General features: G+C 36.9%; 3 protein-coding genes and 1 long non-coding RNA gene across 5 annotated transcripts in view; 2 read left to right on the forward strand and 2 right to left on the reverse strand.

The window, feature by feature from the left end:
• The window catches only part of stk32a (serine/threonine kinase 32A), a 51,663-nt gene extending 47,155 nt beyond the window's left edge, over positions 1–4,508 (forward strand). The window contains exon 13 of the mRNA XM_016676386.1: positions 229–4,508. Within this exon, the coding sequence (XP_016531872.1) occupies positions 229–340 (112 nt within the window). The 3' untranslated portion in view covers positions 341–4,508. The remainder of the gene's footprint in view (positions 1–228) is intronic.
• Positions 4,509–5,276: 768 nt separating this feature from the next.
• On the reverse strand, positions 5,277–17,132 carry LOC103144904 (dihydropyrimidinase-related protein 3). The gene is given in 8 exon segments (XM_007562073.2): positions 5,277–6,831; positions 9,360–9,513; positions 11,352–11,531; positions 13,933–14,103; positions 15,417–15,558; positions 16,112–16,268; positions 16,813–16,954; positions 16,956–17,132. Coding segments are annotated over 8 exon segments (1,077 nt in total). The 5' UTR covers positions 16,992–17,132; the 3' UTR covers positions 5,277–6,736.
• A 1,466-nt stretch (positions 17,133–18,598) lies between these two features.
• Positions 18,599–23,965, forward strand: LOC103144890 (uncharacterized). The gene is made up of 2 exons (XR_476960.2): positions 18,599–18,840; positions 19,686–23,965. It is a non-coding gene; the product is annotated as an uncharacterized LOC103144890 (long non-coding RNA).
• A 764-nt stretch (positions 23,966–24,729) lies between these two features.
• The window catches only part of LOC103144891 (dihydropyrimidinase-related protein 3), a 37,578-nt gene continuing 35,897 nt past the window's right edge, over positions 24,730–26,410 (reverse strand). For both annotated transcript variants that reach the window (XM_016676382.1, XM_007562060.2), the window contains exon 14: positions 24,730–26,286. In XM_016676382.1, the coding sequence (XP_016531868.1) occupies positions 26,192–26,286 (95 nt within the window). In that variant the 3' untranslated portion in view covers positions 24,730–26,191. The remainder of the gene's footprint in view (positions 26,287–26,410) is intronic.

The following is a 26,410-nucleotide window of genomic DNA, read 5'->3' on the forward strand; positions in this document are numbered from 1 at the left end:
GTTAAAAACATTAGGGATTTGCAACTTTGATGAAAATAAAATATTAGAAACAACTTAGTGATGAATTATTAAATTACCAACTAAAAATCATATCACATGGACACATGGATGCATTTTAGAGATATACAGCTCTGGGTTGGAACTATGATGAATAAATAGGCTCATTAAAATGTGACATGAGTGAAAAATCATCTGCTCAACATTAGATTTTTGTTCTAATCTCAACAGGTCAAGGAAAGTCGTAGTGGATTCTTCTGAACTATCCACAAGCGAGAAGAACAAGGCAATAGAGGACGGACAGAACAACAATGTTGAACCAGCTGCCTATTTATCAGGATAGGCTTCCTGCTCCCAGATCCCCACCTCATCACTTGCACTTGCCTCAAGCTTGCAGTTCAGCAACTTACAAGCAAAACCTGTCATTCTGTCAGCACATGCACTCACACCTGGTCCTCTATGTTCCTGCACTCCTCCATAGTCTGTAAAATCTCAAGAACAGCACTGTGCACACTTGTTTCACACCATTAGACCTAAAAAGCAGCTAGGCGTCAAAAGATGGTGTCCCTGGGAGGCAGCCATGTCAGAGACTGACTGACGGACTGCTTTGCTGTCACCAAACGGATGGACTCCCAGCAGAGTCTCGGATCATTTTCCCTTCCGTCACCTTGGTGCTCTTACGCCTGCTCAGCCTCGGTTCTGAGCAGAGTGCTGTAGCAAGAAGTCAGATCATTTCCAAAACCAAGGCAGCAGAGCACCTCCACCTGAATGTACTGACACTGGTTTTATTATGAGAGGTTTTCTAGGTAACTATGGTCATTTAATTATAACATTGCAGTTGGTAGTGCTACATAATGGAGCTGTAATTTCACAGAAGGTAAAGGTTATTTTTATGGAAAGAAGACGTTTCTTTCTGAAAATGTACCAAAACTTACTAGGTACTTTCCATAATGAACTGTTTTTTTTTTTGTTTTTTTTTCTGTAGCTGTTTTTGGTACCTTCCCTGAAGATTTTACAGAACTTATCAGACACTTTCTGGAACATACTAGTTAATTTCCTGAAACTCAAAGCTATATTTGGAACCTTACGGGTATTCTAGTGAGTTCTGAATGGTAACTTCTAAGTTTAGGAAAGTATCCTCTAAATTAAAGTAGTTAAGTTCAGGAGAAAAACTTGTAATTTCCAGATACTATCTGATACAGCACATTGAGAAAGTATTCACCCCTCTTGGCATTTCTTGTGTTTTCTAGCTCACAACCTGGAAAAGGGGATTATTTTAGGATTTGCATCATTTCATTTAAAGAACATGCAACTTTCAACATTTCATTTTGTTTTTATTGTGAAACAAACACATTACATCTGCAAGTCATGCTGGATACGTCTCTAAGAGCTCGCCTCGTCTTGCTGCTGGGATTGTTGCCCATTCCTCAAAATAAACCTTCTCCAGCTCTAGATGGTTTCCGGTGGTGAACAGCAATCTTTAAGTCTGTCTGCAGATTGTCAATTGAATTGAGGTTTGGCCTTTGATTAGACATTACCAATACATTTAAAACTTCCCATTAAACCACTTGAGTGGAGCTTTAGCAGTATGCTTTGGGTCATTGTCTTTTGAAAGGTGAACCTCCGTCTCAGTCTCACATCGCTGACAGACTGAAGCAGGTTTTACTTCAGAAAATTCCTGTGTTTAGCTCCATTCATCTTCCCCTCTGTCTTTTCTTGGGGTGCTGAGATGTATTGATTATGAGCCAGACATAATGGTTTCCTTGGTGACTGAAAAGTGAAGTTTTATTTCTTCCATAAAGCCCAGCTCTATAAAGTTGGTCATATGAACAGATACTCCAGTAAAGCTTAACACAAAGAAATATCAAGATTGGTGAATAGTTTCTCATGGTACTGCAGGTTCAGGAAAGAACATGGTATGTCTTGCAATGTAACCTAGAGGTTATTGAAAACTATCTAATAAGTACCTATGAGTAATCTAGGTACTTGTCAGACAATTTTCCAGAAAATGCCAGATATGTTGTGGAAAGAGTCTGGTAAGTTTTGGAAGGTGACATCCGAGTCCCAGGATAGTAACGTGTTAGTTCTAGGAAATATTCAGTTCGGTGGAATAATCTCTGCATTCCAGAGAGTAACCTGAAAGGTCTGCAGAAACATGAGCTGTCATGTAGCGCCGCCAACTTTAAAGTGATTCTTCATCCTGTGTATGAAAGCCTAAGGAGCTGAGCCTGAAACATTTAATAATAATAAACCATTGCATAGAAAAAATTTTCCTCTATTATCCATATAAGTTTGGATACAAGCATGACAGAAGTAGCATTATTAAACTGCTAGTCTTATTAGACAAAACCAAACTTTGATTTTAGAGATGTAAGAATGATTCGAATTCAATTAGAGGCTTGAAAATGAATGGCTTGCTTTTTTCAGGGCAATATTTAAATGGTTAGTGATCCTGATGCTTAGCTTGGCTAATTAAGCTAACAGTGATTATAGGTTTTTAACACTTAGTGTCATGCAGCATATCAGACTGTCAGAGAAAAAAGTTAAATTTTTGTGATTTACTCACAGTTGAGGTTTTTAGTTCTAGAAAAATTTGTTTGTGGAATCAAACAAGAAGATAAAACATGATTTAATCTTGAGGGAAACTAGGAAACTAAATGTTACCATAATTGATTACCCTTGACCAAGAGAATTAAAAAAAACAAACTTAGCCTTGGTCTGCAAATGACCTACTAGGGAAGCAAAGAGAAACCAATTGTTGTTTTCTCTTTTTGCACATGTTGTTTTCATTATTGGTAGCATTTATGCAACTAATGCTATAAATGAATAAATCTTAGGGATGAACAGATGAATTTCATCAGTTAGCGTCTGCACTCTCTGCCAGATGTGTGTTGATGTATTTCCTCTTTTGAGTTGATTTTAATCAGTTATTTATCATTTGAAATGCTCATTGTCAGTTTGTCTCTGCAAACTGTTTGTATGATATTCAGATCCAGGATTCTGCGCCTGGCACACATGTGAGGCAACAAAACGTTGTCTAGTTATTAAAATAAACATTTCTCATCAGCTCATCCCCTCAAAATATTTGCCTGCTTGCACAAAGAGGGATGCCTTATAGATATCACACTAAGCTAACTCCTGTATGTAAAAGTGATGAAATCCCCACCTTCTTTCAAGCTACTAAATAAAAATATAAACTTTAGCAATGACTCCACTGACTGCTATTATCTAGCTGCAATGTGAGTCAGTCCTTTCAATCTTCTTTATTATTCTTTATTAACTTTAAAATAAATTTAGTTATTTAAATTCATTAGTAATGGCACTTTTCTATTTAAGATTGGTACAATGTTTTGACTTACCTTTGTGTTCTTGTTGTTCTTGTTGAGGTACTTTACAGATCTAAAGATGGTACCTTGTGTAAGTTGGGATAGCTAAAGGATTAGTATGAGCCTGTTTTACTGTGTAAATAATATTTGGGGAACAATTATTCAAACTTGTACATTTAAAGTAGCATTTGACTACTAAAAAGGGGGAGTGTATTGAATAAAATGAGTGATATTCAACCAAAATGATTTCTGACATTGACATTTGAATAACATTTACAAATAGTATTTATGCCGGGTAAATCAAATTAAAAGGGAGGATTCTTTATCCTAAGCATAATTCTAGTCTATTATTTGATAAGAAAATTGTACAACTGTGAATTTTACCCATGTTCTGTTGTCCTTCAGTTGTCCTTCAGTTGTCACTGTGTATTTACTGTGAGCAATTGTGATGAAGTTTAAACTTTTAATGTGTGCCTTAAATAATATATTTCATTTTTGGAAACAATACACCTATGTTGTTTGCTTTGTTCTAGTGTATTGAATTATTTTATTACTTTTTTCATCAAAGTGCAGGCTGCCCTCTAGTGTTGTTTGACTGGTGTTACAACAAATGGCTCAAATGTGGGGAGTCTTGGTATGACTGCTGAGAATATTTCACTAAAAGACAACATTTTAAATAAATAGTTAAGTAAAAAGTGCATTTACTTACACGAGGCACCAAAAAGACTTCCTCTTTTGCTGCAGTTGACAAGCTTTATGAGCTGTTCTCTCCTTCTTACACACACTCATCCACTGTTTACGATTTGAGCTAACTGCTCCCTGAGGTCATCTGGAGGGTACGGCCCATTCCTTCCTCCACTGCAGACTTCGCTGAGGCAGCGCTTTCCACAATATTGGCTCAACTGGAGAGGGGATTTTCAGTTGATAAATGCTTCCACTTCTGTCTGGCACTGCTGCAGATAAGCAGGCCACCTCAGCATATAAATTAGGCTTTAAGATGTTTAAAGTAAAATATGAGACAAAAATTTTGAAAAGAAATGTATCCTGAGATTCGCTGCCATATTCCTGATTAAAAAAAGGGTTGCTACATTGTCTTCAACACAAAATTTGATGTTCTTTCATCCATTTTCTATTCATGATCTTAACTTGAAACCAAAAGTTTAAATACGTCAATTAAAAAAAAAACACGCACACATTTTTTCTCACTGTCTCAAGTTAAGTCAGACCAAATTTCTTTAGTTTCAGTTTAGTTAGATTTACGTAAATTAATTTCTGTTTGGTTGAATGTGAAGGAGGCTAATAAAATTCTAATTTTGAAGACATTAATAAATACATTTGTGACATATTCTCTCATTATTGTGGCATTTTGCAAGTATAAATAATTGCGGTAATTCTCACCAGAAACAAGAGAAGTTTGGTCTGATTTTTAAGTTCAGACAGTCAGGAAAATAAATGTATGATTCATTTCACTGAGTGTATTTAAACTTCTGGTTAACTTTATGTGAAACGCTACATTGAGTCTAATGTCTAATGTTCAAGGCATAAATGTTTGTGATCTGTTTAAACTTTCAGTGAAAATAAATACAGAAGTAAAATGTAGAAGTGTGGAGTGCAATTACTATTCAAGTCTTCTTAATAGTAATGTCAAAACAATGGATTTTTTCCAAATAAATTCATCCCATGAACCAATCTTGTAACCACATTTTATCCAAGTCTAACTCCATTCTAGGTTGTTTCTTCTCTTTGTAGAAAACTGATGGATTATGTAGACAAACCAAAAATAAATCAAATCCGTCAAGTCATTTAGTTTGAGAGTATATTATTTTCTTAATATTTTATATTATAGCCTGATTACATTGACAGTGGTTCTGATGACCTTAACCTTAAAATAAACCAAAACAACTACAAGGAACAAACAGGGAAAGACCAAAGAAATGAAATAAAGAGATAACACCAGCTGCAACTCATGTTTATTCAGGAAACATTTCATACCAGCACACCTTTAAATGACCTGCCATCTCAGAGTTCTGACACAATCGTAAAAAAAAAAAAAAATTAAAAGAAACGTAACAACAAAGGTTGTCATCCTAACATAAATACAAGAAGACCCACATCTCATCTCAGCCTTAGTGTGCAGAATAATAAGAGCATCTTGTTTCAATTGTCGCCAAATAAAGAGAATGGATTCCCTGACGGCACCGTCATCCTCTGCCTTATCAGAAAATAGGCTGGTTTACTTTCAGGCTGCTGCTGAATGTGTTGAGGATTTTATTAAAGGGTTAAGGTGGATCACAAGTGAATGATGGTCTTCCACTTGTCCTTCAAATGAGAGCCGCGCTAGTTAAAAATAAAACAAATCAGTAAAGAGCAGTAATAAGAGAGCTATTTTTTACCCAGCAAGTTTAGAGTTTGTATTTATTTGTTAGCACCTTTCTGTTCCATCGTTCTGTTTTGTAGAAATGGTCACAGCGTCACAGAGGCAGCCAGTTTACATGAAGCAAATGCAAAGGACTGTTTCTTGCCATGTTCTTTACGCAAGAAAATGAAGGAACGCAAAATAATAAAATCTGACAAACCTTTAGGGAATGAAGAATAATAAAAACACTTCTAATATTTCCTCTTTCTTTGTGTTTTCTCAAACACTGATCTTATTGTCTTTTTTAACATCAATACAGTACATAATGAGGACGGTAAGTATGGCCCTACAGGAGGAGGTGGGAAAGGATCATGGATCACGTCACCCATATTAATGTGGCCCATGCAGCTCCATGTCCAGCAGCCCTCCTGTGTTTAGAGGTGATAAAAGAATTTAATTGGTCCGGTAAACCCAAACAGGCTGCAACCACATCATTCACAAAGCTACATTACATCTACCATATGTACATTGCCAACTAGAGCTAATCAATGGTACTGCATGACAAAACATGGCTATTGTGGGATCTATTGTTCAGTCTTGCTGACTATGGAGAAAGCTCGCTACTGAAAGGGGTGATATTAAAAGCCAAGCAGGGTAAAAGGAGAATCCCTAGAAAATCAGTATCCATTTTCCTTTGAAAAACTTTATTTCCTTCTCAGGGTTAAATGTGATGATGTAAGGTTTTACTGCTACCAAAGTACATTAGAACATGGCTGTGTGGTTGGTATGAAGTATTCTGCACTGACATGAACTGAGGCTGACATTGTTCATGTGAAATGTGCTTTGTTGGCAACTTCTAACTGTTTCTGTTCTGTCCAGGAAAACGGATACAATTCTCATCTGAGCATAGTAGCAGTGTGACAGGTAAGGCATGAGGATTCAGTGTTTTGCTCTTCAAATTTTGACTAACTCTGGTCCTCTGTCCCTTTTTCCCTCCCCTCCCTCGTCCCCTCCCTCTATCGTCCACTCTGTTCTTCTAGAAGTGTTGTCCTGCTGTTTAACTGAGAGATGTGATGTTGGACCGACCACCAGGGGGCACTACAATACGGCGACCAGGTGGCCTGATGGGAGCGTCCTCTGGGGTGGGAGGACCTACACAGGAAGAGAGAGTTAAAACGTTACGTGACAAAGAAGAGGCAGTTATTGATGGTATGTTAAATATATATTTAAGTAAACTACCACAAGCTTTAGTAACTAGTTAGTCTCTTGCATTCAAATCAATAAAAAGAGAATATTAAAGGCCTAAAAGGCCTAAAAGGTTAGGAAAAAATATTCTCCACACCCAATGTTCTGATGTTACAGTTTGTGTTAATGTGTGGTTGTAACATGACGAAATGTGAAAAAGAATATGAAATAATGAATACATGTTTATTGACATCTCTGACAATGTTATTCTTTACATTTTCCACAAATCTGTAAATTAAACCTCTGAGGTGAACTTACACTGATTTAAGCCTCTTTAATAATATTTGATTAAAAGATCTGAGATGAGTAAAGCAGTTTTATTCCAACTAGATTTAGTAGAATTTATTTCTTAAACACAATTTTACCAACACTAAACAAATAGCCTGCAAAATCAAAGAGGACATATACTTTTATGACTTAATTATATATTTTTTCTATTATACTATACATGGGAATAGGGAATGATATCATCCAATCTTGACATTGTGTTTTGGAAAACTTCTAGTTAATGAACCGAGAAAATGCTTTGCAAAACTTTAACACACAAACATCAGTGATTAAATGGGTGAAACCAACTTAATTCACTAACTTACATAACCAGATGAATTTGCCAATTTGATTTATTTGCTTACCTAATCAAATCTGATTTAAAACAATCAAGTCTGTGAATAATAAATACAGCACTTTTACCAACATTTTGTAGCAGTGTGAATGGAGGGCTGTGGTGATTTATAGACTGACGCAGGCCTGCATAACCATTACAGTGTTACAAAACTGCAGCCAAAATCAGAATCTGGCACCCTCCTCTGGAAACCAGCGACACCATTTGTCAGACTGTTTAGATTTATGTGCTATTTAAAAGCTCTTTCTAAGTTGGCACAAAAATAATTCTTACTGAAAATATTTATTTCTCAGATTGTTTCCCTGGATATTTAAACTGTGACATTTTGCAGCATCAGTTCTATAGAAGCTACAAGATTCAAAGTCTGACATTGTAGTATAGTTTCCAAAGGACGAGCCAAAGGCCGACTCGAATAATCTGCAAACACAACAATGGAAAGCAGAATGATGTCAGACCATGAAACACTGTGACTAATCAAACAATCCTCTCCATCTCCTTCCAAACAAGTAAATCAACTCTGCAGGTGGTAGCTTCACAAAAACTAAAATAGAAGAGGACTAGGACTCATTCTCAAAATATGCATACACACACACACATACACACGCGCACATATGCTTACACAAGATCACGCAAACTGTTGCAAAACCTGGGAAACCAGGAGCAGCCTCAGATATATGTAATCAAAGTTGGAATTCTTTCCAACAAAGGTCACATTTCTCCAGCGAGGTCTCACTCGTTAGCTTTGCTTGTAAAGACAAGCTATGCATTCAGCTAAACATCTTTCAAAGTGAGTTATTACCTATAAAAAAATACAAGATTTACTTTCAAAAGCTGAAATGATTTTTCATCTAATTAAAGACCAAAGACTGTCACAATTTGGCAGTTTGGATGAAACAATTACTAACGTTTCTTGTCTCAATCTAAGTCTGTTCTGTGCTAACCTGACATATGGGCACAATCATGCTGTCATGCTGGAGCTCTGTATGATGGAACAGATGCCAAACAGTGATATTACTGTGACCTCACACATCAGACTGGCCTTTCTAACAGAACAGGTCAAGATGTTTGGAATGGAAAAGTTTCAGCCTTGAAGGAAAATGTATCCAGAATCACTTCAAATGCAGTTAGAGCATCAGTCAGGAAAACTTCTCTTCACTGTAACTTACACAGTTTGAAGAAGTTGTACTTAAATTATGCTGATCTGATCTTACTAAATTTAATAAGCAGGTACCAGGAAACAAAAGATATCTTGTGCTTTTACCCATTGGCCAGTTTCTGATGGACAGACAACAGGAGCAGAAGATTGCCTTTGAAAGGAGAAGTTGGGCCTGAACTTTTGCTTATACTTTGCCACAACAAGAAGGCTGACATTTAGCTTATTACCCAGAAGTCCTCAATCACTTTAATTCCATGTTAAATAAATTAATAATTAAGTAAATTAAACCTTAGTAATCTTACTACTTATTTACTATCAGTACTATTGCTATCAGGAATAAAAGATCCTGATCAGGAAATCCTTGTTTTAGTTTTTAGGATAGACTAAGACACTCCACGTGAATAATTAATACAATGTCTAAAATGGAAAAACAAAACCACAGTTTCAGTTTAGAAATTAATTTAACAAATAATGTACGAGAACAAGATAATAAAAGTAATCATGAATGCCACTAATGCTTCACATTACAGCTAATGTCAATATTAGGAGAAACTGAAGCGCATGTATTCTCTCTTTATGTCAGTACATAAACGGCAAAGCAAAGAAGAAAGAGAACAGAGATGTTTTTTCTTGTAGGATGCGTTGGTATGGCGTTACCTGCTAGACTGAATCCAGACTGGTGCAGGTTTCTGACCGGCTGCTTGGTGGGCGAGGTGCGTGCCGAGGCAGAGGGGGTGCCGCCGCGGGACATGGAGAATTCAGACACGGGCCCGTCGTACATTCCTCTGGGCACTGCCCTCAGCACAGCCAGCTGCAGGACAGACACGTGTTAGACATGGAGGAGTAAAAACCTGACAAAAATGAGGATTCACAACGGTTTCAACGGGTTAATGTCGGTGGACTTTTATGACAAAATACAAATATAGATTCACAGTCTCCTGGAAAACAGAGACTCACACATAACTGTGCAGTATACTTTTGAGCAGAAAAAAACTAAATACACACACAGCATGTATGTGTTCAAATGAAGTGAATGTAAATGAAAAAGCTATCATTTTGAAGGTCTACCCGCCGGTGTGGTGACTCAGTGGAATCTTGGAAGTCTGTTAAAAGTTAAAATGAGACATCTGTGATCCATAAAGGCAAAACAGTAACTGCTACCAAGATAAACAGCACACTGTTACTGCAGCTCCATTTTCTCATTAACAGTCAGCTGCAAATTAGGAAACGTCTGCAAATGTGAATCCTCTGGCACAGTATGGGAGCGGAAAACAGGCACCGCTTGGTATTATTCAAATGAAGTTGTTTCAATGTTGCTAAGTTTTATTTATTGTTATTGCTTTTCTTCCACTGTCCTTCAAATTGTTTCCAGCTATTCAACAAAATATATATAAATTTTACTTCACTGCTGAAACTGACAACAAAAGACTACTGCACACAATAAATATAAGCTGCCATAATATGTTTCTGGATGATTCAAGCGATTTACTAGACAGCAAAACATTGTTCAATAAACTCCCTCTAAAGCACTCACCGTCCTCCTGGCCTCTCCTGTGAGGAAAGTGAGATTGCTAAAAAGCTTTTGGAAAACTGTCAGGAGAAAACGCCAGACGTTACACCGAGAGCTCAGCTGGCCACCAGTCGGTTGGTTTCCAGCTCGACTGGCCGACAGGCAGAGGGCTGGCTTCAATCTCAAAAATCACATCTTTTTTCAATCAGTGAACACAAACATAAGCAATACCAGCTTTTGCTGAGATCAACAATCTTCAGTGTGCATGTTGTAAATGCAGGAAGAAGACTCAGCTACTATCATGGAGGTGAAGTTAAAAGAAGAACAAAAAGTCTAAGATAATATTTAAAAGAAAAAAATAATTTCAGCTGTTCATTCAGGCTTCTCTGCTCGTTTTGCTCGTTTGAATTCATATTTTTGTAGATTTGGTAAGTTGTTTGGTAGAAAAACCTGTCAGGATTTCTACAGGTACTGTTTTTTATTGTCCTAATGTAATCCACAAATTTCTGAGACACAGAATTTTGGGTTTTATTATCTGTAAACAAAAATCACCAAACAATTAATCAAGGCCTGAAATATAAATATAAAATATCCATTTAATATATAAGTTTTCCTTTCTTGTACCTATATTTATTTGTTGCTGACTTTAGGACATTTGATTGAGTTGAGAAAAAAGAAAACAGACCAGGAGTTAACATCACAGAAAACAGAAGTTATGTCAACTATAAATCATATTTTCTTTGTTTCTTTGCTCTGAGTTCCTCTTTCAGACACACATGGTATGACTTTTCCTCACCTGTTCTCCAGAAATCAATAAATGACTGCTTAAGGAAAGGATTAAATAATACTGTTTAACACTAAACACTAAATGCAGTTCTCTGACTATGACCAAAAATCACAGAATACATCTTTAAACAAATTGGTTGAGTAAATGTTAGTAACTGTTGAGTGATTTTAGAAAGAGAGAATTGTCTGTTCATTCCTTTAGTAAAGTTTTACCAGACCTGGAGGTGTAACTTTACTTAATTTAATTACCATCAGTAATTAACTAACTTGTTGAGTTAAACTGCAAATTGTTGTAGATTTGTAGCCTCAAAAATGTATAATTATCTATCTGAAGCAGTAACTAAGTTATTCACCTGCTTCCTGGCTTTGATGCGCTTGTAGGCAAAGTCTGGGAAGGGGGGGCAGGGAATAAAACGTCCCACTCCACAGGTGACATGAAGGTTTCCGTCTTCCAGAACAATCTTTCCTTGGCATATCACCACCAGCGGCGCACCGCGCAGCTCCATGCCCTCAAACACATTGTACTCAGCAGCCTGAAACACAAAGAAAAGGATTTTAATGAGAAATTAGCTGTGAATTTATGGACACCTTTAAAAATGTTGAGACATTCTGGAGGAACAAACTCTTCCTTTAAACCTTTACTGGCCCTTCCTTCCAAAATATCACCTTGTTCCTATATCTACCTTTGTTAAGCTTGATGTTTATTATTGTTATTATTATTATTCACCCTTTGCTCCCTTTTCTCAGCCTTGTGTATTTTCTATCTCCTCCAGACTCTCCTTTCTCAGCGTGTCTGTGATCTCTGATGGTTTCCTCCTCCTGTTCCATTGTTCCATATTTCCTCCAGTCCTCCCCCCCCTTTTTATTTGCTGCTGTCCATATTCGGGCCAGAACAGGACATAACTAAGGCTCACTGCATGCCAAATATGATGTCATGACTAAGCCAAGTGTGTTGGACTGTTTGTGTTGATGCCTGTTCTTGTGTACGTTCCCAAAAATCCCCTTTTTACATTGACAACAGCAATCAATTCAAACCAGATGCAGGCTAACCGGTAAACACACAGCCTGATAAAAGTTCTTTCCCGATACAATGGACTACTAACTAAGGACATTCATATTTTGCCAAGTTACAAAAGTCATTTTTAGCAGTGAGAACTGCAGTGTTCTTGTTTTGTACTTGTAGATGCTTCTTTAACTGAAGGGACAACGAGCAGGAAATGGAAAAGTGACATCACCCTGTAAGAACCCACAAATCCTCAGTGTACCGACTCAGTTTATTTGCAGAAAGGAAAGTCTTTTAGTTTCACCATGAGGAGGAAAGTGTTCTTTCACACTAATAAAACCCATTAAATAAGAACCTATTTGATTAAGCTAAAGATCAACCTAACTGAGAATTTTAATAAAATGTTTAATCCCAGGATTTGTTCTTGGCTGCTAACGTTTTAATTTCCTTTACTGCTGAGTCCCCCGTATGCAGCCTTCATATGTCTATGTGTGAATCAGAAACTGACAAAAAGCTCTGAGATGCAAAAGTAAACAAAACATTTCTGAGCTCATACGAATCAAATTAAGACTGCCCTGTTGCTTAGACATGCTCTGCTCTTGAGTTAAATTTAGGAACATCTCAATCATTAAACAGCTGGTATTTTTAAACAACTGATGTCAGAGTCTCCAGCCAAACATAACTCACAATGTCTATTTTCGATACACTGTGTAATTTCATATCAGAGCATACAAGTCACACTGCAATTCATGAAGGTAATTTTAAAAAAGCATTGCTCTTTTCATGTAAACTACTTGCAAAACTCTATTTTAAGGGTGTGCACATTATTTTAATAATCTAAAAAAATCCTTTTTGAATTACCTTTAAAGTGTAAAAGAGATTGGCTGTTGGAGTTTATAGAGGGCGGAGAATCATTTTGAGCTGAATAATCAACAAGTCGCATGAAAACATATTAGCACATTGAGCAGCGCGTAAACAAGCTTGATTGACAGCAGGAAGCCACTCCTCCAGATTCTGATTGGTTGTTTTTGACAGTATTTCTGCAGATGGTCATAGTAGCTCATGGAGGACTTTGATCTTTTCACAGACTGTCTCATGCTGTCAATACCTGATAACAGTTTTCACAAATATGTAAAAAAATTAACTTATTTTTGTAAAAGTCACATACTGCAGCTTTAAAGGTATTGAGTTTTCTAGCGTTTGCCCCGTATTTTTTGAATAACAAGAATCCCCATTTGAGTTGAAATCTCAGAAAAATATTGCAATAAATCTGAATGTATAACATTCTATTTTTTTTAAATGTTAGCTTATTTTGGTGATCCAGTGAGATTAGAAGATCTAGCTGAAGAAAAAATCCCTGGGTGAAATATGCACCATATTACTGATGTTCACCCACAGAAGAGATTTTGGAACATGCATTTAAACAATCCATTTTTTCAGTCGTTAGTCTGTCACGGCTGAGCCGTTTTGGATTTACTGAGGCTTGACTTTACACTAAAAGCTGATCACGTGACAAGTTCAGTGTGAGTGGAATTAGTCATGAACATCCACTGAGACTTCATTTCCGTTCAGGGGAACTGAGAGCTCCCTGGAAGCTGTTCAAAAATGTGCTTTTCTCTCCCGAACATTCTCTCCTGCACACACAGATGTAGACAAATGTCACATAAAAAAGCTGGTCTTTTATCCAAATTTCTCAGCCTCTGAAACCACAGATCTGATGTTTCTGTGTTTGGTTATTTTCATTTTTGTCTCTGCAAGAGTTCACATTTTTCAGGGAACTTGTTGAAATAAATCAGTTACACTTTTTGAACATACTCCCTTAAAAACATGGTTAACTGAAAAGCAGGAGAAAAAAAAATCCAGAATCTGGATGGATCCATTTGTTTAGAACCTGGAACAAGAGCAAACACAGCTTCGACCTGTATACATACCGAGTTGTGAGTCTTGGCAGTGATAGTGCGAACAGCGTCTGTGTCCCAGATGACGAGGTCGGCATCAGAACCCACCGCGATCCGACCCTTCCGGGGGTAAAGGTTCAGGATCTTAGCGGCGTTAGTGCTGGTCACGGCCACAAACATGTTCTCATCCATCTTCCCTGTAGTCTGAGTGCAAAAAACCACAGACATGCAGATCACTGGTGCTGTCACGGACGAATCCAGGTCATTGAAGACCTTTGTAACTTTGGTCTCTAGAGATAAATGCATATATTTAGATCTCATTGTTCTGCTTATAGAGGTGTTGAAGAACAGAAAGTAGCACACAGATTCATGTGCTGCCTTTAACTAATAACTAGAACAGATTCATTTTAAATTGGATTATATTTTTTATTAGCTCTCTTTTTGTCACTGTGATGTAATGTTTGTTTGTTCATGATGTTTTTATTATGTAAAACACTTTGAACTGTCTTGTCACTTTACAACAGTTAGCAACCACTTAGCATTTGCCTCAAAGTCCGTTATTGGTGGTAAACTATTTTTAAAGTTCTCTGATGAGTTCAGAATATATTCCATCATCTCTAGTTTAAAATATAAAATGATCCTGAACAGGAAGTTTTTCATAGATTAAAGTTTTTGTGGCGCACCCAGATAATTTCTGTAAGTTTGGTCGATCCGGGCCAGTAAAATCCATACGTGAATCCCTGGAGGAGCCGGCGAAGCACCACCGTTTGAAACCGTTTTTTATTCACAAACTATTTGTTCTATTTGTGAAAACATATTTTACATATTCCTGCTTTATATAGTCAAACCAGGACAGAAATACTCTACACTGATCCTTAATATTCTCAAGGCATTGCTGTAATTTCATGAACATTGCATCATTGATGTCTAGTGAGCTGGATCTACAGTTTTGCCAATGGGAGTGACTGGTATTAGTTTGCTATCAGCTATGGAGAAGAGCCACTGATACGAGGAAACAGATTCACAGATATAAAAGCTTTTGGGTTCAGACTCATTTTGAAGCTTTGATTCAGAGCAGCTAACCCAGACAAGTGTCTACTCAAATTTTATAGCCTGCTTTTAATTCCAGAACAAAGCTAAACATGGCCAAGGTCCAGTCAAATCCTGATGCAGCGATAACAAGGACAAAAGGACACACAGAAAATGGATAGGAGTTTGTTTGGAATAGACCAATGAGGAATGCATTAAAGATGGATAGAGGATAGTAAAGAACGGTTTCAGATGTAGGGAACATTTAAAGCCAGAAAAAACATGTGAAAAAACATTTCCTTATAAGACAACAATAAAAAAGGAGAGAAATGTACATTTTAAAGGTGAGGAGTATTTAACACCAAATAACGTATATGAAATCTTGTCAGGCATAATTATAAAAGTTACCATATATCATCATTTGCATGTGCTATATTACATTTAATCTTTATTTTTCAAAGTTTAAACCCCCAGAAAGTAGGCCTCACCACAGCCTTATCCCAGATGAGCACCATCCTTTCCTCCACTCCGTTTACGCCTTCTGGGATCTGGGTGAAGTCGTCCTTGCCGATGGCCTTCTGCGCCACGCTGAAGGTACAGTGAGCGCTGCCAGTCACACTGAGGTCTCCGCTGTGACAAAATGACAAATGATGGGGAAATATTACCAGCGGAGAGACGCCTGCTCTCAAAAGCAGGGCTTTGCAAACACAAGGAAATGTCATTACTTAGTTTAGCAGATTTAGTGAGCAGAGAGCCAAAGTTTTGCTCCTACAGAAAATAAATATGAGTAACATTTCCTGTTTCTGTAGAAGTCTTTCCAAATCCACTTGATAGGTAGCAAACAAGTCAAGAACAATTAAGTTTTATTTAAAGGTGGAATATTCATACAATATGTGTACTATAGCTGGAGTCAGTGCTACTCCAAGCAAACATATCCAGAACAACCAGGGAGAACATCAGAACCGTTCTATTTGGTCTAACAATAAAAAAAATGGACTCTTACTCAGCACTCAGGATTTACTGTAAGCCATAAACATGAGCAGGAATAACCTCTTGAAATATTTTACTTTGCCTGTAGTTAATCTTTATATCATCCAAGGAAATAAATAACTGAAATAAATGAACATGTGTTGATATTTGAATTTTTTTTAATGCACTTGTAAAGCAGAGCTGTGCGCCTCACCTTGCCAGCAGTGTGTTCAGGTAGTCTGGAGTTGTGGGATCAGGGCTGAGAGGAGGGGATGTAACAAAAGAAGCAGCTTTGGCCCAGTTCTTGCTCCAGTAATGTGTCCCATCTGTCCCCAGACTGGCTGTGATTGGCTCCCCAAACACCACATTTCCTGAGAAGGAGATAACAGTGATTAAAATACCATGTCCACAGTCATGAGCAGCATAATCATATTTATTTACAGTATCTTAATTGAAAAGATTTTTGTATTTGTATAACTGTTTGAAAGCTGTTTGTGTTTGTAGTGAGATTTTGGTGATAATGGGGGTTTAATTCCTGTCAGGAACTCATCTTTTCTCCTGCTTTTGTTTCCAGTCCTTTGCTCTTACATGTCAGTGATTCATGTTTTCCAGATTTGTAAGGAAGGAACTTGGGAACAGATCCAATCGAAAGGTTTCCAGCTTATAAAGTCATTCAGGGAGTGCATATAAACATAAAAGAAGGTGATCTGAGGTTAGCACAGTTTTGTCTAATGTAGTTTTTTTAACCAGACAACCAAACACATTTTCTTCTCTTGTGCTCACCTATTTTTGCATCCATGTGTTATTTTACAGTTTACATTCACATCCCTCAGTTCAGGCCTTGAACAAACAAGACGAGTTAAACGCCTTTTTGTCAGTAACCTGGTGCTCATTTTTAAAAACTCTTCTCAATACCTTTTTTTCGGGCCTGTGAGATGATGTCCGCGGCACTCTTGCTCATGACTCGGGTTACGTAGAGTGGACAGTTGGTTTGGCTTGCGATGGTTACGGCCCGAAACACAGCCTCAGCCTCCAGCTGCAGAGGAGGTACAAGCACAATGTTTGATGTGGTTAAACGGAAATGTTATTCCCATTAGAATTTACCTAAAAATATCAATTTATGTGCTGTCAGGGCTAAATGACGGCATGTGGTGGCTTTCAAATGTTTTCTTAGCCCTTAACATTTTTAGATTTTCTCACAAAACAACCTGAACATTTAATTAGAATTACATCTGAACCTGACCAAACTCTTATGCTCCTTGACAAACCTCTTAGAANTCAGTCTATAATAGATATTAAGGCAACATCCTTCTTCTGGTGGGTCCTTAAATAATTATAAACTGTAGCCTTTGCTACAGTTTCACATCTGCAATCTGTGAATACCACTGTATCAAAAACCTGACTAAAGCCAGGTTTCCAGCTAACAAATGGCTGTGCAGATGTTGAACATTAAGACTAGTCATGTCTGTAAAGTATGTGAGCCTGTCATCTCCTCTCTGTATCACATCTATGCTTTTGTTTTGCCACATGTGCCGTTATTCCTATTTGTTGATTTTCTTTTGCTTCTTTTGTTTGTTTCTTTGTCCTTTCTGCCATTCACATCACAAGTACACCCTGTCCTCAAGGCCAGCATCAGGTTCTTTCTGTTCTGTCACATTTTGTGTCCCATGAAATTATTTTTCTTTCTGATAGCAGGTGTAGCTCTCTGAAAAACACATTTGTCTGTCTGCTATAAAATTGTTTGTCCGGTGATTCTTCTTTGTAAATTGTTTCTCTTTGTTGCTTTACTATGTAAGATTATTATAAAATTCCCTCACTAGTCCTTTTGACTCTTTTGTTCCTTTTTAACCTCCTTCTCCTCTTCCTGTCTTTGTAATCATTTAGCTTTTATTTGCCAAAAGCTTTTCCCATACCTGTCCTCTTTTCATTGTTGGACTTAAACCCTTGGAGATGACATTAATAATTTCCTAGATTTAAGACCTGATTAAAATAAGCTTAAACAGAAAGTTGCTCCTTGCACAAGTGGAACTCCATGTTTGATCATTTAAATGAGGATAAGAGCAGACTTCCTTAGATACACTAATAATCTACACGCTTAGTAAATTCAATAAAGTTCAGATCTTTTCCAAATCCTCAGACGGTGACTTTGGCATTTCTTAAAGGTTAGTTATCTAAATAACATTTAATAATATTCCAGATTATATTAGGAAAACTTTCTTTTTCCTTTGATGTTTCTGTCTGGGATCATTTCTCTTTCACGTTCCCTTGGAGTAAAGTGAGTCAGTGATTATATATTTTTATGATCTCTTTCCTCTCTGCCTCTTTGAGAGCATGAGAAAGAACCTGTCTGCTAGTCTTGGCTCTACATTGGTGTTGGAGCCTGGAGCTGCCTGATCTCACATGATGGAGTGGAACACAGTACAGAAAAAGCAGGTGGAAACATCTGAGCATACGTGTCCTTCAAAGATACAAGACCTGACTATAAAACTTACACATCTTTTGTCAAGTTAAATTACTCTGTTAATAATTAATGTCCCCTGAAGGCAATTTGTTGTCCTGCTTTAAATTCATTCCATAAAATCTAAAAATAAGTTCTTAGATCGGTAGGTATAAAGTGACAAAATGTGAATTAGTTTAAGAGATATGAATGTTTTTGCAAAGCAACTGTCATCGTCACAAAGGAGCAAACATGGCGAGGAATGCTATATTTGTAATATAAACTGTACAGTACAGTGAAATATTATAAAAACAAAACCAAAGGAAGAATTGATCAACCAGTTATTACAAAACCTAATTCTCATAACTAATGTTTTTTTCCTTTGACATGGTTGCCATTATTGACTTGCTTAGTTATTCTGCTTTTATCTGTTGTTCCCAGAACGGACAGCTGCAGCAGCGTTTGGACAACGTCCAGAGGGACTTCATTGTCTTCAACAGAGAAAAGTAAGGAAGCTTCCATACCTCCACTACAATCCCCTCTGGTCAAAGAAACCACACTAGCAGCATTTACTCTGAAAATATATTACTGGTAAATAATTAAATACATTTGAGACCAAGGGTAAAGATTCAAATTCTACAATTTTTAAACTTGGGTGAAGCATATTAAATTAAATCTTTAATGCCTTGGTAGCTGATAAAAGCATATGAGATGCTGTGAAAGAAAAGTAAAGCAGATTTTTTATGGTATGTTTGTGGGTGTATGATCAAGGCAAAAACACAGCAACTGGTATCAACAGGAGCCTTCCTGTTGACTGCGAGGTGGAGGAAAAACACTGCATAACATTTTTACTCTAAGTATACAAATGTGGAAGGCAAATTAGAAAACTTCAAAGTATTGACAAAAAGGTGAACTTGAGCAAATTCTTCATTCTTTCTGCTTTTATAAATTTCACTCTCAAAAAAAAAAAACCTTTGGATGCAGATATTCTTGTAGTGACTGAAACCTGAAAACTGAAAGACCAAACAATAAAGTTACATTAACCAACACAATGTTTTCCATTAACTGTAGCTTTCTCATTGAAAAAACACTAATAAAAAAATATAAAATCAGCATAAAAATTGTTAAAAACATTAGGGATTTGCAACTTTGATGAAAATAAAATATTAGAAACAACTTAGTGATGAATTATTAAATTACCAACTAAAAATCATATCACATGGACACATGGATGCATTTTAGAGATATACAGCTCTGGGTTGGAACTATGATGAATAAATAGGCTCATTAAAATGTGACATGAGTGAAAAATCATCTGCTCAACATTAGATTTTTGTTCTAATCTCAACAGGTCAAGGAAAGTCGTAGTGGATTCTTCTGAACTATCCACAAGCGAGAAGAACAAGGCAATAGAGGACGGACAGAACAACAATGTTGAACCAGCTGCCTATTTATCAGGATAGGCTTCCTGCTCCCAGATCCCCACCTCATCACTTGCACTTGCCTCAAGCTTGCAGTTCAGCAACTTACAAGCAAAACCTGTCATTCTGTCAGCACATGCACTCACACCTGGTCCTCTATGTTCCTGCACTCCTCCATAGTCTGTAAAATCTCAAGAACAGCACTGTGCACACTTGTTTCACACCATTAGACCTAAAAAGCAGCTAGGCGTCAAAAGATGGTGTCCCTGGGAGGCAGCCATGTCAGAGACTGACTGACGGACTGCTTTGCTGTCACCAAACGGATGGACTCCCAGCAGAGTCTCGGATCATTTTCCCTTCCGTCACCTTGGTGCTCTTACGCCTGCTCAGCCTCGGTTCTGAGCAGAGTGCTGTAGCAAGAAGTCAGATCATTTCCAAAACCAAGGCAGCAGAGCACCTCCACCTGAATGTACTGACACTGGTTTTATTATGAGAGGTTTTCTAGGTAACTATGGTCATTTAATTATAACATTGCAGTTGGTAGTGCTACATAATGGAGCTGTAATTTCACAGAAGGTAAAGGTTATTTTTATGGAAAGAAGACGTTTCTTTCTGAAAATGTACCAAAACTTACTAGGTACTTTCCATAATGAACTGTTTTTTTTTTTGTTTTTTTTTCTGTAGCTGTTTTTGGTACCTTCCCTGAAGATTTTACAGAACTTATCAGACACTTTCTGGAACATACTAGTTAATTTCCTGAAACTCAAAGCTATATTTGGAACCTTACGGGTATTCTAGTGAGTTCTGAATGGTAACTTCTAAGTTTAGGAAAGTATCCTCTAAATTAAAGTAGTTAAGTTCAGGAGAAAAACTTGTAATTTCCAGATACTATCTGATACAGCACATTGAGAAAGTATTCACCCCTCTTGGCATTTCTTGTGTTTTCTAGCTCACAACCTGGAAAAGGGGGTTATTTTAGGATTTGCGTCATTTCATTTAAAGAACATGCAACTTTCAACATTTCATTTTGTTTTTATTGTGAAACAAACACATTACATCTGCAAGTCATGCTGGATACGTCTCTAAGAGCTCGCCTCGTCTTGCTGCTGGGATTGTTGCCCATTCCTCAAGATAAACCTTCTCTAGCTCTAGATGGTTTCTGGTGGTGAACAGCAATCTTTAAGTCTGTCTGCAGATTGTCAATTGAATTGAGGTTTGGCCTTTGATTAGACCTTACCAATACATTTAAAACTTCCCATTAAACCACTTGAGTGGAGCTTTAGCAGTATGCTTTGGGTCATTGTCTTTTGAAAGGTGAACCTCCGTCTCAGTCTCACATCGCTGACAGACTGAAGCAGGTTTTACTTCAGAAAATTCCTGTGTTTAGCTCCATTCATCTTCCCCTCTGTCTTTTCTTGGGGTGCTGAGATGTATTGATTATGAGCCAGACATAATGGTTTCCTTGGTGACTGAAAAGTGAAGTTTTATTTCTTCCATAAAGCCCAGCTCTATAAAGTTGGTCATATGAACAGATACTCCAGTAAAGCTTAACACAAAGAAATATCAAGATTGGTGAATAGTTTCTCATGGTACTGCAGGTTCAGGAAAGAACATGGTATGTCTTGCAATGTAACCTAGAGGTTATTGAAAACTATCTAATAAGTACCTATGAGTAATCTAGGTACTTGTCAGACAATTTTCCAGAAAATGCCAGATATGTTGTGGAAAGAGTCTGGTAAGTTTTGGAAGGTGACATCCGAGTCCCAGGATAGTAACGTGTTAGTTCTAGGAAATATTCAGTTCGGTGGAATAATCTCTGCATTCCAGAGAGTAACCTGAAAGGTCTGCAGAAACATGAGCTGTCATGTAGCGCCGCCAACTTTAAAGTGATTCTTCATCCTGTGTATGAAAGCCTAAGGAGCTGAGCCTGAAACATTTAATAATAATAAACCATTGCATAGAAAAAATTTTCCTCTATTATCCATATAAGTTTGGATACAAGCATGACAGAAGTAGCATTATTAAACTGCTAGTCTTATTAGACAAAACCAAACTTTGATTTTAGAGATGTAAGAATGATTCGAATTCAATTAGAGGCTTGAAAATGAATGGCTTGCTTTTTTCAGGGCAATATTTAAATGGTTAGTGATCCTGATGCTTAGCTTGGCTAATTAAGCTAACAGTGATTATAGGTTTTTAACACTTAGTGTCATGCAGCATATCAGACTGTCAGAGAAAAAAGTTAAATTTTTGTGATTTACTCACAGTTGAGGTTTTTAGTTCTAGAAAAATTTGTTTGTGGAATCAAACAAGAAGATAAAACATGATTTAATCTTGAGGGAAACTAGGAAACTAAATGTTACCATAATTGATTACCCTTGACCAAGAGAATTAAAAAAAACAAACTTAGCCTTGGTCTGCAAATGACCTACTAGGGAAGCAAAGAGAAACCAATTGTTGTTTTCTCTTTTTGCACATGTTGTTTTCATTATTGGTAGCATTTATGCAACTAATGCTATGAATGAATAAATCTTAGGGATGGACAGATGAATTTCATCAGTTAGCGTCTGCACTCTCTGCCAGATGTGTGTTGATGTATTTCCTCTTTTGAGTTGATTTTAATCAGTTATTTATCATTTGAAATGCTCATTGTCAGTTTGTCTCTGCAAACTGTTTGTATGATATTCAGATCCAGGATTCTGCGCCTGGCACACATGTGAGGCAACAAAACGTTGTCTAGTTATTAAAATAAACATTTCTCATCAGCTCATCCCCTCAAAATATTTGCCTGCTTGCACAAAGAGGGATGCCTTATAGATATCACACTAAGCTAACTCCTGTATGTAAAAGTGATGAAATCCCCACCTTTTTTCAAGCTACTAAATAAAAATATAAACTTTAGCGATGACTCCACTGACTGCTGTTGTCTGGCTGCAGTGTGAGTCAGTCCTTTCAATCTTCTTTATTATTCTTTATTAACTTTAAAATAAATTTAGTTAAATTCATTAGTAATGGCACTTTTCTATTTAAGATTGGTACAATGTTTTGACTTACCTTTGTGTTCTTGTTGTTCTTGTTGAGGTACTTTACAGATCTAAAGATGGTACCTTGTGTAAGTTGGGATAGCTAAAGGATTAGTATGAGCCTGTTTTACTGTGTAAATAATATTTGGGGAACAATTATTCAAACTTGTACATTTAAAGTAGCATTTGACTACTAAAAAGGGGGAGTGTATTGAATAAAATGAGTGATATTCAACCAAAATGATTTCTGACATTGACATTTGAATAACATTTACAAATAGTATTTATGCCGGGTAAATCAAATTAAAAGGGAGGATTCTTTATCCTAAGCATAATTCTAGTCTATTATTTGATAAGAAAATTGTACAACTGTGAATTTTACCCATGTTCTGTTGTCCTTCAGTTGTCCTTCAGTTGTCACTGTGTATTTACTGTGAGCAATTGTGATGAAGTTTAAACTTTTAATGTGTGCCTTAAATAATATATTTCATTTTTGGAAACAATACACCTATGTTGTTTGCTTTGTTCTAGTGTATTGAATTATTTTATTACTTTTTTCATCAAAGTGCAGGCTGCCCTCTAGTGTTGTTTGACTGGTGTTACAACAAATGGCTCAAATGTGGGGAGTCTTGGTATGACTGCTGAGAATATTTCACTAAAAGACAACATTTTAAATAAATAGTTAAGTAAAAAGTGCATTTACTTACACGAGGCACCAAAAAGACTTCCTCTTTTGCTGCAGTTGACAAGCTTTATGAGCTGTTCTCTCCTTCTTACACACACTCATCCACTGTTTACGATTTGAGCTAACTGCTCCCTGAGGTCATCTGGAGGGTACGGCCCATTCCTTCCTCCACTGCAGACTTCGCTGAGGCAGCGCTTTCCACAATATTGGCTCAACTGGAGAGGGGATTTTCAGTTGATAAATGCTTCCACTTCTGTCTGGCACTGCTGCAGATAAGCAGGCCACCTCAGCATATAAATTAGGCTTTAAGATGTTTAAAGTAAAATATGAGACAAAAATTTTGAAAAGAAATGTATCCTGAGATTCGCTGCCATATTCCTGATTAAAAAAAGGGTTGCTACATTGTCTTCAACACAAAATTTGATGTTCTTTCATCCATTTTCTATTCATGATCTTAACTTGAAATCGTAAGTTTACATACATCAATTAAAAAAAAAAAACACGCACACATTTTTTCTCACTGTCTCAAGTTAAGTCAGACCAAATTTCTTTAGTTTCAGTTTAGTTAGATTTACGTAAATTAATTTCTGTTTGGTTGAATGTGAAGGAGGCTAATAAAATTCTAATTTTGAAGACATTAATAAATACATTTGTGACATATTCTCTCATTATTGTGGCATTTTGTAAGTAGAAATAATTGCGGTAATTCTTACCTAAAACAAGAGAAGTTTGGTCTGATTTTTAAGTTCAGACAGTCAGGAAAATAAATGTATGATTCATTTCACTGAGTGTATTTAAACTTCTGGTTAACTTTATGTGAAACGCTACATTGAGTCTAATGTCTAATGTTCAAGGCATAAATGTTTGTGATCTGTTTAAACTTTCAGTGAAAATAAATACAGAAGTAAAATGTAGAAGTGTGGAGTGCAATTACTATTCAAGTCTTCTTAATAGTAATGTCAAAACAATGGATTTTTTCCAAATAAATTCATCCCATGAACCAATCTTGTAACCACATTTTATCCAAGTCTAACTCCATTCTAGGTTGTTTCTTCTCTTTGTAGAAAACTGATGGATTATGTAGACAAACCAAAAATAAATCAAATCCGTCAAGTCATTTAGTTTGAGAGTATATTATTTTCTTAATATTTTATATTATAGCCTGATTACATTGACAGTGGTTCTGATGACCTTAACCTTAAAATAAACCAAAACAACTACAAGGAACAAACAGGGAAAGACCAAAGAAATGAAATAAAGAGATAACACCAGCTGCAACTCATGTTTATTCAGGAAACATTTCATACCAGCACACCTTTAAATGACCTGCCATCTCAGAGTTCTGACACAATCGTAAAAAAAAAAAAAAATTAAAAGAAACGTAACAACAAAGGTTGTCATCCTAACATAAATACAAGAAGACCCACATCTCATCTCAGCCTTAGTGTGCAGAATAATAAGAGCATCTTGTTTCAATTGTCGCCAAATAAAGAGAATGGATTCCCTGACGGCACCGTCATCCTCTGCCTTATCAGAAAATAGGCTGGTTTACTTTCAGGCTGCTGCTGAATGTGTTGAGGATTTTATTAAAGGGTTAAGGTGGATCACAAGTGAATGATGGTCTTCCACTTGTCCTTCAAATGAGAGCCACGCTAGTTAAAAATAAAACAAATCAGTAAAGAGCAGTAATAAGAGAGCTATTTTTTACCCAGTAAGTTTAGAGTTTGTATTTATTTGTTAGCACCTTTCTGTTCCATCGTTCTGTTTTGTAGAAATGGTCACAGCGTCACAGAGGCAGCCAGTTTACATGAAGCAAATGCAAAGGACTGTTTCTTGCCATGTTCTTTACGCAAGAAAATGAAGGAACGCAAAATAATAAAATCTGACAAACCTTTAGGGAATGAAGAATAATAAAAACACTTCTAATATTTCCTCTTTCTTTGTGTTTTCTCAAACACTGATCTTATTGTCTTTTTTAACATCAATACAGTACATAATGAGGACGGTAAGTATGGCCCTACAGGAGGAGGTGGGAAAGGATCATGGATCACGTCACCCATATTAATGTGGCCCATGCAGCTCCATGTCCAGCAGCCCTCCTGTGTTTAGAGGTGATAAAAGAATTTAATTGGTCCGGTAAACCCAAACAGGCTGCAACCACATCATTCACAAAGCTACATTACATCTACCATATGTACATTGCCAACTAGAGCTAATCAATGGTACTGCATGACAAAACATGGCTATTGTGGGATCTATTGTTCAGTCTTGCTGACTATGGAGAAAGCTCGCTACTGAAAGGGGTGATATTAAAAGCCAAGCAGGGTAAAAGGAGAATCCCTAGAAAATCAGTATCCATTTTCCTTTGAAAAACTTTATTTCCTTCTCAGGGTTAAATGTGATGATGTAAGGTTTTACTGCTACCAAAGTACATTAGAACATGGCTGTGTGGTTGGTATGAAGTATTCTGCACTGACATGAACTGAGGCTGACATTGTTCATGTGAAATGTGCTTTGTTGGCAACTTCTAACTGTTTCTGTTCTGTCCAGGAAAACGGATACAATTCTCATCTGAGCATAGTAGCAGTGTGACAGGTAAGGCATGAGGATTCAGTGTTTTGCTCTTCAAATTTTGACTAACTCTGGTCCTCTGTCCCTTTTTCCCTCCCCTCCCTCGTCCCCTCCCTCTATCGTCCACTCTGTTCTTCTAGAAGTGTTGTCCTGCTGTTTAACTGAGAGATGTGATGTTGGACCGACCACCAGGGGGCACTACAATACGGCGACCAGGTGGCCTGATGGGAGCGTCCTCTGGGGTGGGAGGACCTACACAGGAAGAGAGAGTTAAAACGTTACGTGACAAAGAAGAGGCAGTTATTGATGGTATGTTAAATATATATTTAAGTAAACTACCACAAGCTTTAGTAACTAGTTAGTCTCTTGCATTCAA

This window comes from Poecilia formosa, unplaced genomic scaffold (assembly GCF_000485575.1).
Source record: "Poecilia formosa unplaced genomic scaffold, Poecilia_formosa-5.1.2 Scaffold133, whole genome shotgun sequence".
Lineage (NCBI taxonomy): Eukaryota > Metazoa > Chordata > Actinopteri > Cyprinodontiformes > Poeciliidae > Poecilia > Poecilia formosa.